At 31.5% G+C, this 9,653-nt stretch overlaps 2 protein-coding genes across 9 annotated transcripts; one reads left to right on the plus strand and one right to left on the minus strand.

The window, feature by feature from the left end:
- Positions 1–390: 390 nt before the first annotated feature.
- On the plus strand, positions 391–1,292 carry LOC103867104. The gene is made up of 2 exons (XM_009145141.3): positions 391–651; positions 1,071–1,292. The coding sequence occupies exons 1-2, from the start codon at positions 520–522 to the stop codon at positions 1,194–1,196; spliced, it is 258 nt and encodes an 85-aa protein (XP_009143389.1). The 5' UTR covers positions 391–519; the 3' UTR covers positions 1,197–1,292.
- LOC103867102 (solute carrier family 40 member 1) lies at positions 1,270–5,077 on the minus strand. 8 transcript variants are annotated; one of them, XM_018658781.2, is made up of 8 exons: positions 4,259–5,074; positions 3,828–3,989; positions 3,210–3,557; positions 2,666–3,139; positions 2,391–2,562; positions 1,864–2,001; positions 1,669–1,779; positions 1,270–1,509 (listed from the first exon to the last, which is right to left on the minus strand). In XM_018658781.2, exons 2-8 carry the CDS (start codon positions 3,980–3,982, stop codon positions 1,342–1,344), a joined length of 1,566 nt encoding a protein of 521 aa, XP_018514297.1. In that variant the 5' UTR covers positions 3,983–3,989; positions 4,259–5,074; the 3' UTR covers positions 1,270–1,341. The 8 variants fall into 8 exon arrangements, with proteins under 8 accessions (XP_018514297.1, XP_009143386.1, XP_018514298.1 ...); XM_009145138.3 differs by having other exon boundaries at positions 3,828–3,985; positions 4,254–5,074; XM_018658782.2 differs by having other exon boundaries at positions 4,254–5,074.
- Between the last annotated feature and the right edge of the window lie 4,576 nt (positions 5,078–9,653).

The raw sequence follows: 9,653 nt of genomic DNA on the forward strand, positions 1-9,653 counted from the left end.
GACCGTTGAAAAGATTAGAAAATGGAGGAGAAGAGGAGGAGGAGATGGTCAGACCATGTGTCCTTGACTTTGAACGAGGCGAGCTTACGTCAGCTTCATGCTTTCGTCATCATTTTGGATGCCTTTGTTACGTACCGCCACGTTTAGTTTCTTGCCGTTCAATTCATTTGGATAAAAAAATACGATTTTCCATTAGGTTAGGTCGACTCTTTTCTTTAAAGTACATGAATAAAGATTAGGAGTGGGTTAATTAGCAAAACCTCCTAATTAAAGTTGTTATTAAATCTATGCGCGGCTATTTGGTTTCAATCTATTTGTTTACTCATGTGCGTGTTACTTTAGTACACGCGTGTAACCTTCTCAACCTACACGTACAAAAGACGTGGCGTTGCTCTTGCTTCCAGAATAACTTGTGTTAAAAGAATCTTTTGCACATGAAAGCAAGTGAGATACACACATCTCTCGTTGCCTAGCTAGCTTGCAACATCTCTCTTTTTAAACGCAGCGTTTAACGTCACGATGCAAGAGGCTGACACATCGCAACCACGGCCGTCGAAGTCTCTGATGGATCGTATGAAGACGAGCTGTTTATCCATGGCAGTGACGTTTAAGGAGGGGCTAAGCTACGTCAAAGCCTTTTTTGTCGGCCAGGTACGTTTTCAAAATTGTCATTTATCATTCGTTAAGTTTTCTTGAGCTTCCGTGTAGTGTGTGGTTTAAGCCGCGAGAAGATATGATAGAGAGATTGATCTTAGGAATATCCTGTCCGGTTTTAACACGGTTCAGAGACTCATGGTATTGTCTTGAATCATGATCACATGACGCGTTTTGGGTGGCTTATGTAATACTTAATGAATTAAGTACTTCATATTATTATCTCTCTTTTTATTAGCCATCAAATAGTTATGTGCATTTACTGACTTGCATCCGCGTTGCTATCTAACAAGTTGTACATATAGAAGCTTCAAATAGTTTCATATTGTTATCGTCAAATACTAGAACCTGTTCAAGACTTCTTATTTTAAGTTTTGAGTAATATATATTAATTCATGACATTTTTGGTTTGAAAGACAAAGAGGTTGACGGCCAAGAACGAGAAAGAAGCAACGGATGCTCATCTAACAGAGACAAAAATGCAAGTTGAAGCAACCGATGAAGCAGAGAATGCCAAGAAAAGGCTTCATCAATCTTCTTAGTGTTTTTTTTTTGTAATTAATTGTGTTTTTACTAATTCTAAGGGAATGTTCTTAACTCTATAAGAAGAAGAAATTAAAAGCCAAATCTTATTGATATTGATTATCATTGTTTGAGAAATAGTATGACGTATACCACACTATTTATTCATGTTTCTCCACGAGAAGGAAGTATAAACTTGAACAAACATTTGCTCAATAAAGGAATCTTCTCAAAGTGAAAGATATGGTTACGGATTCGGTAGAGATGAACTGTATAGATTAATCCTGCTAACGTAACTGTGGAGAATGAGATGATCGTCAATATCCAGAAATCCTGAAAATCACAGTACAATCACATTATGACCTCAAACGCAAATTATGTGTTTATATTGGCGTTTACATTATGGCGCAAACAACTAAAGCATAATAAAATGGGTTTGATAACAACTATAGTCTATATTGTCTCTTAGAATGTAAGTGGAAACGTTGTTACCTTTGGATTGGATACAATGATACCTAGTACGTATGCCATCAAGTCAAGAGCCGATTGTAAAGAGTTTTGAACTCCTCCAACCACACAACGGTCGGATTCTGAAACTTGATCCTATTTTTAAGACCAAACATTATATCCAAAATGTTTTTGTAACTTTGAATATAATCACTAAACCGAAATAAATGTTTTACCTACCTGCATTTGCTGGATGACGGCAAGATCAAACATCCACAAGCCAAGCCTTGAAGCAGCAACTCCACCCATTAGCATGTAAGATGCTACGTTATCCCTTTTAACCCAAATCGATCCAACACATACCAAAAGGCAGCTCCACTGCAAGAACAAGAACTCTACTTTTGTGACTTTTGTTTTTCTCATGTCTCATATACAATTAATTCTTCTAAAGGATTACTCAAGTCACATAACACGTTCAAGTTCTACTAGATTCACATATAGTACACTTAGCAAATAAATATATCCAAGGAAGAATGGCAAAATGAATTGTTATAACCAATCAGATGAACCAGAATGTGGTACATATTTCTTGTTATTTCTATTAGAAAGAGCACATACATTCATATAGTAAGCTATGAGAATCAAAAACCTAAATGCAAATAATTTATTATAATCTCATGATTATTGTGATTGCCATAGTTATAGTGATTGACAATCTCTAACCTAACTCATTAAAATGGATAAGAAGTTTCAAGTTAGTAATATACCTGAGACCAGAATGACCAGAGACCGGTCCTCAGCGTTGAGATACGGCTTTGCATTAGAGGATAGACGACTGTAGCCGCTAGTCCAACCGTGGCACTTATTCCTCTGCCTATACCGATGATATATGTAGGTATCCCTTCCCACTGCAATGTAGCCGTCATCAATGTTCCAAAGCTGTATCAAGGCAGTAAAGAGATCCCATAAACCCTTGAAACTCAAAAACATTTTACTTGACATCCACATGTGAACAAGTCCAAAACACAAAGAGAAAGCTAACCTGAGGACGTTGAAGAACAAGAGAGCTAGTGAAACCCCTGGGAGTACAACTTCTTGTTTGATATAAACTCTCCACGCACCAACAAAAGAGGATTTGGATACTCTATCAAAGACCTTCAGCATTGCGGTTCTACGTGGTGGGTTACCCTCCTCGGTCCCGCGGACAATAGAAACAGAAACAGGTGCATCTGTTTCTTCTACTGGATTTGTCATGGAACGCAAGATCCGTCTCTCATTGCTTTGAGCTATCGCAGGAACACCACTATACACAGATATGAAGAGCCAATACTCAACCCAAGCGGTTATAGTGGCCCAAAATGCAAAAGTGATGGCTGATGCCTTCAGTGAGACAAAGCTAATGATGAGACCGGTGATGACTGGAGACAATAGCTTTGAGCTCAAATCAATGCCTCTAATGACAGAGTTCATTCTTGTCAATACCGCTGGTGGATGACCTTCCGACATAACCACAGCCCTGTTTGGTAGTCAAAAGAGCAAAATAAAATTGCATGCAGTATGCAAAAATCATGTGAAAAGAACATTACCAGTCTCGTTCGATCAAGATGGTGCCACCAAGTGTGGAAAGCACACCAATGGCCCCAGCAACATTTGTCAACGCAACCAAGGTTGCAAAGACCGGGATGTTCCGGGGTTTAAGATGGTAATCTAGTAGCAACTTGATGACTGCACCACCAGCAATGATGTAGGAGAGGTTCTGACATAAGAGCCAGAGTCTAAGAACTTTAACGTAGTCCATTCCCTCGATCCATCGCCCCACAATGGGGCCAAAGATCGCAGTTGAACCTGACTCTATCGCACCGTATATGGCCGCAAGAAGCAGAGAGTTTGGCCACAAGTAGATCATATACAAAGCAACTGAGAATTCCCAAGTTCTGCATCAGAAGAAGAAACTCATACTTACCAAAATTGAAGTGTATCCACCATATTCAAATGATCTTACATTATAAGGTGTTTTTTTCTTCTCTTTTGCTTTTATAAACCAACTTTGAAACTATTCAAGATTTCAAATCAACTAAGCAAACCAAGCATAAAATAAAAGAACTAATATTTTACTGAAAAGACCAATCCACAATTTTACCCTTTTCAGTTCTAAACAAAAAATGTTAGAGATGAAAATATTTATTTATTAATTTATATTTAACCTGGCACCCCATCTTGCAAGAAAATATCCAACGTAAAGAGATATAATGAAACGACGTCGTACGGGTGGCGGTGGGTTTTGTGGCTGCCCTAGTCCCTCTACTTCACGTTCTTCATCCTGTTGGACAACCGTCACCGCTTCTGCAGCATTCTCCATTTTCTGACAGAGAAAAATATTTCAGAACATAAACATGGATCATGCATGCATGTGTTTTACTTTTCCAAAATCCAAAGTGAATTATGTTGTTACTTTAGCGTTTTACAGAACAACATTTGCATGTGTGTGAATATGTTACAGCAACAACAAAATCATTCATCGAAGAAGATCCATCACGATAATTTCTAGTAATAAATCAATCCAAAAAGAAAAACGATAATTCTAGCAATACATCAGTCTGAAAATTCTCAAATACGAATGAAACAAGAACCTTACTTCTGCGCCTCACATGAGCTTGAGAGAATGAATGATGGAAACAGAATCGTACAGTATCAGAATTGCTTTTTGAAGGCTAGTTTTGTTATTATTTGTGATATCAACAATGTCAATTGTTAATTTACAAAAAAAAAGAAAAACAATGTCAATTGTTGTGATGGAGTAATAACAAAAATTTCCACTTGTGTTAAAAAGAGTTGTGGCAGTAGCAAGGAGTGATTCAAGAAGTATAAGAGCTTTGTTATCATAGGTGATATCACTTTTAACGAAGGAATAATGACAAATATCCCCACTTGTGTTAAAAGAGTAGTGGCAATAGCAAGGTGTGGTTGAGGAAGTAATAAGAGTGTAGAAAAAAAAAAGATTCTTTATTCACTTTAATTTTTTTTTTGTGGTCTTTAAGCATAGTAGATTCTGTCAATTATTAACTCTATAAAACAAATATAAATTGGACTTTGTAAAACAAATATAAATTAGACTTTAAGCTGATGGTAGTGCAATCGTAAGTGGATCTTCCTTTTTTGTGCAAATGATCATTTTACACCACCGGATTACATGATCAAGAACAGAGGAAGCTTTTGTCGTCGAGAAAACATTCAAGGAAGGAAAGCATGCCTCGAACGCTCTTGACAGCGTTGTCTTCATTGCTGGCCACCACGCTTGTACAAGACATCATTTACCAAACTACTAACGCTTGTCCTATTGGCAAAGCCTTTGAAGCAGCTTTCCAGAGATTTCGGAAAATATACTCTTTTTCCAATTAAAATCCGTCTCATGTACAGCTAGAGAATTCAGTTTCTAAAGATTATACATTATACCAAAATGTTATAAAACCGAAATAAAAATGTTTTGACGAACCTGCATTTGCTGGATGACGGCAAGATCAAACATCCACAAGCCAAACCTCGAAGCAGCAACTCCACCCATTAGCATGTACGATGCTACGTTACCCCTTTTAACCCAAATTGATCCAACACATACCAAAAGGCAGCTCCACTCCAAGAACAAGAACTATACTTTTGTGATTTCTGTTTTTCTCATGTCTATATACAGTTGATTCTTCTAAAGGATTACTCAAGTCACATAACATGTTCAATTTAGATTTTAAAAGAAGTGATAGAAAAACACAAAAATAATGAATTATAAAATATTATCCCTGTATTCTCTTAGATTATATTTATTTTTATTATCTGTCAAATTTTAGTGTTATTTAATCATAGTTTTTCATGATTCTATATATTTTCAATATTTTAAGTTAATTTTCGTTTTGTAATTTATATAATATTTACTATTTTGGTTTTAAATATATTATTTTGATAACATTAATCATTATTAGCCGAATTGTTTTTGAAGTTCGTCTTATAAAATATAATTAATTTGTTTCAGGATAGGAATATAATTGTTTAATAGTATATATATATATATATATATATATATATATATTATCTAATGTAAGTTTATAATTTATATTTTACAAAATATTTTCAATGATGCTTCACCTTTAATATTGTAATAATTATTTGGATTATATTTCCAATAAAAAAACAGAGAAACTGGCTATTAATATTAGTCATTGCTTAAACTAAATATAAGATAAGTGTAATTATGATATTATTGGTAGATATTGTTAATATGTATTTATCAATTAAAAATTCTAATTATCATGATAAGTGTATATATTAAAATATATTTTTAAATAATAGTATATATATCGGTTGGATAGGTTAATGTTTATTAACTATCTAAAATATCATGATATATATATATATATAAATAAATTTTAAATAATAAAATGAATTAAACTTATAACTTATCTTAAAATCATGGAGAAGATGACAAGTGAGCAAATTCACTTCTCATATAATATTGTAGATTACTATTTTAAGCTTTTTGGTTCATGATTTTAAAGCTTCATTGAAGTTGTTAAAAAGTTTGGATAGGGTTTTGTTCGGTTTTTTGGGTTTAATAAACTTCTTGAAACTCGTGTACATCCGCTACTTTTTTGGATTAGGGTTTCTTGGTTATTATTTTAGTATTACTATTTTAAGTTTTTTGGTTCGATTTTAAACCCTCATTGAAATTGTTTGAAACTTCGGATATGGTTTGATTCTGTTTTTCAGGTTTAATAAATCTCTTGAAGCCCAAGTACACCTGCTGCCTTTTTGGATTAGTTTTTTTCGATATTGTCTTCGTTTAATAAGGCTGGGCAATAGGGGTACCAATCGGATTTTAGTTCAGGTTTATTCGAATTTTGAGTTTTGAGTTCATGAATTTTAGTCCCATTTAGATATTATAAAAATTCAGGTCAGATTCAGTCCGGGTTTAATCGGATTCGGTTCAAGTTTAGTTACATGTGCAATGGTTGAGTCCGAACTAGTTTCGATTTCAGATATTAATCGGGTTATCGATTTCAAAATGTTGATTCATACTTGATTAAACTTAACATATTCTAATCTTTTCAGTAAATTTGTATTTCGCTATTAATTGTATTTTTATTTTCACTATTAATTGTATTTTTGTTTTGGGGTTTGTTTTGACTGAAACATCCGATGAGTCTACAAATCCTTTGCTAACCGGTCCAATACATCTGAATCTAGAACCATAACATCAATATCAATCGGCTCTTCTCTCAAACTCTCATTCACGCTAGGTAAGATTCTTCCTTTGAATAAGGCTATAGCCCAATATGTATCTGAAAAAAAAACAACAGTAGAGATCATCATTATCATCAGATTAAAACGTAAACAATGATCACAAAAGTAATATAAATTACCTAAATGTTATTCTTGGACAAGAGGTTCAGGAACAGTGTCTTGCCTCTTTTCTCTCCAAGTAAAAAGAAACTCGGTAAAACTAGCATGATGGATCTGATAACATAAAAAAATGTTTCAAAACCATTAAGCATTTAAGCCAAACAAGTCAACACCATCGTATCCAATTCATATGAAAATAGTATAACTGAAAATTGCACCACATACCTTCAATTTGTTGCAATCATCCGGACTAAGTCTTCCAAAGTAACTCAGAAGCTCGTTTTCTGTCATCAATTTGTTGTGGAATCGTTTAACAGTTGAGGCAATCTCTTTAAATAGTGTCATAAAAATAGTGTCAGTATTTTTATGCACAAATTATGTATTAATCAACACTGAACATAAAAATAGTACTACTTCAATGATTTGATGTGATGGTCCGGACGCATAAACCTCACTAGAAAAATGATACCTCTTAATAATATCATGATGCTGAAATTTCACTAAGAAACTTAATAATTTGATATATTATACTCATAAAATAGTTATTCTAAAACGTTTTTTTCATTTAACAAGTAAATAGAAAATACCATTGGTTCAGATTACACCAATTTGTTTTATGTGAAGTATCCACTTAGCTGATTAAAATAACAATAAATTTTTTAGGCTTTAAAACTTGTAAATTTGATGTAGGTTCTAAGTTTATATATATAAAAAATAATTGGGAGAAAAGAAGATAATTTAAAAGGAAACATGATTCATCTATCCCTAGTAAATAACACCAATTAGAAAAGAAAGTTAGACTTTTTGTCAACGAGAATATAAGCCCGTTGTTTTGTTTTCAAATTTATTTGTTTTATTTATATGATTATCATATAATAAATGTATAAAAACAGAAACTAAAATTGTCACTAAATGGATTAAAATGAATCAGATTCTCTCATTTATTGTAAGAAAAAATAAGTGAATTCCAAGCACCATACCTGCATCCTCGAAGTATAAGGTCCATCAAACGCTTTTTATATTATCTTTATGCTATTTTTTTAAAAAAAATACACATATTACACTATCTTTGCTGCACTGTTTATGCTTCAATTAGATTATGATCTTTATTTAACAAACCTATGTTGTATAGCTAGGTAATGTATAGTAGTTTTGTGATGATTGTTTATGTTTTAATATGATGTTGATGATGATAATACTATTAACTTTTTTTTATAGATAATTCTTGTTAGTCAGAGATATTTTGGGAGAATTGACATTTTTATTAAAGGAAAAAAAGGAATGTTTACGTTTTAATATTATAAATTTTTAAGAAAATTAATATGTTTTAAAATAGCACCAAAATTGTAATGGATGTGTTACGTTTTTTAATGCTGTAAAATTTTATGGCAAAATAATAAATATTTAAATATTAAGGTTAAAATATGCGATGTTGTTTTTTATTTACTTTATATAGTATACTATGTGGATTAAAATTCTAAATAAAAAAAGATTTGTTTCTGTAATTTATTTACAAATTGTATATATAATATATTCCCAATAAAGTACAATATATCTGAAAATATATTCTAACAATCGACTTTCTTTAAAATGAATTCGAAATCAATAAAAGTGTTAATCAAGTAAATGAATATAATTAGCATATCGATAATATATTCTCTTTTGTTTTTCAAACTGATTGTTACAACCTACGCAATATCAGCATTGATTTTAACAACCAAAATTTTAATATTTATTTGAATGAAACGTTTCCAAAATCTTTTCTATTGTTTCCAATGCCTATACTATTGTTAATGAGCAAAAACCAGTTTCTCTTTTAATAAAAGTATAGAAATTGACTTACGATACATGTTAGTTTCATTTAATGTTGTAATGAATTACCCATATTTGAACGTTAAACCTTTAATATTGCTACAACCCGTGGTTGGGATTAATAAGTGATGTATTGATAAGAAGTGTGTTTTAATAAAATGAAGTGTATCATGTGGTATAATAGTTTCGTGTACCAAATGATGCGGTCTAATAAATAAAGTATATCCCCTATATATTAAAAGAGAAACATTACAACATATTTTTGTAGCCACATGTCATCACCACAATCATTTTTAGAATCCTTAGAAAAATATGTTGGTCTATATAAATATATAATAAGCTTTTTATTAACCTAACCATAAATTAATCATAAATGTTCTTCATTATTTCCTTAAATAAGAATCACGGAATTACCTAATGTGGCTAAAGTATATATGACAATTAATGATTTTGAATAATAAAGATTTGATAAAAATTAGTCTATTCTTTATCATTTTTAAAAAATTTAACATATTAAAATAAATTAAATAACCACATTAACTATATAATAAAAATTTAGATTTTTTGTATATTATATTTTAAATTTTTTTAAACAAATATAAATGACTAAAGTTGTTAAAAAATCTCACATTGAATTTTTTGTGATCAATGGTTTAAAATTTATGTTATAACAAGATACAAATGATTACGAAATTACATAAGTAGGAAGTCTAACTTAATAAATATTATATATGTATATTAATATTTTTAAAAAATAAGTTATATACCATATAACATAAGTATTTTAATTTTGAATTTTGTTTGATTTTTTTTATAAACATTTTGAAAAA

The sequence above is a fragment of the Brassica rapa genome, chromosome A05 (assembly GCF_000309985.2).
Source record: "Brassica rapa cultivar Chiifu-401-42 chromosome A05, CAAS_Brap_v3.01, whole genome shotgun sequence".
Lineage (NCBI taxonomy): Eukaryota > Viridiplantae > Streptophyta > Magnoliopsida > Brassicales > Brassicaceae > Brassica > Brassica rapa.

Bases quoted from the DNA above. Each gene is read 5' to 3' on its own strand.
- LOC103867102 (XM_018658781.2), bottom strand. From the start codon at position 3,982: ATGGAGAATGCTGCAGAAGCGGTGACGGTTGTCCAACAGGATGAAGAA. The intron at 2,563-2,665 runs GTTAGCTTTCTC...GCCTTGATACAG, and splicing joins TTGTTCTTCAACGTCCTCAG to CTTTGGAACATTGATGACGG. The intron at 1,780-1,863 runs GTAGGTAAAACA...TCTTAAAAATAG, and splicing joins CCGTCATCCAGCAAATGCAG to GATCAAGTTTCAGAATCCGA.
- LOC103867104 (XM_009145141.3), top strand. From the start codon at position 520: ATGCAAGAGGCTGACACATCGCAACCACGGCCGTCGAAGTCTCTGATG. The intron at 652-1,070 runs GTACGTTTTCAA...TTGGTTTGAAAG, and splicing joins AAGCCTTTTTTGTCGGCCAG to ACAAAGAGGTTGACGGCCAA.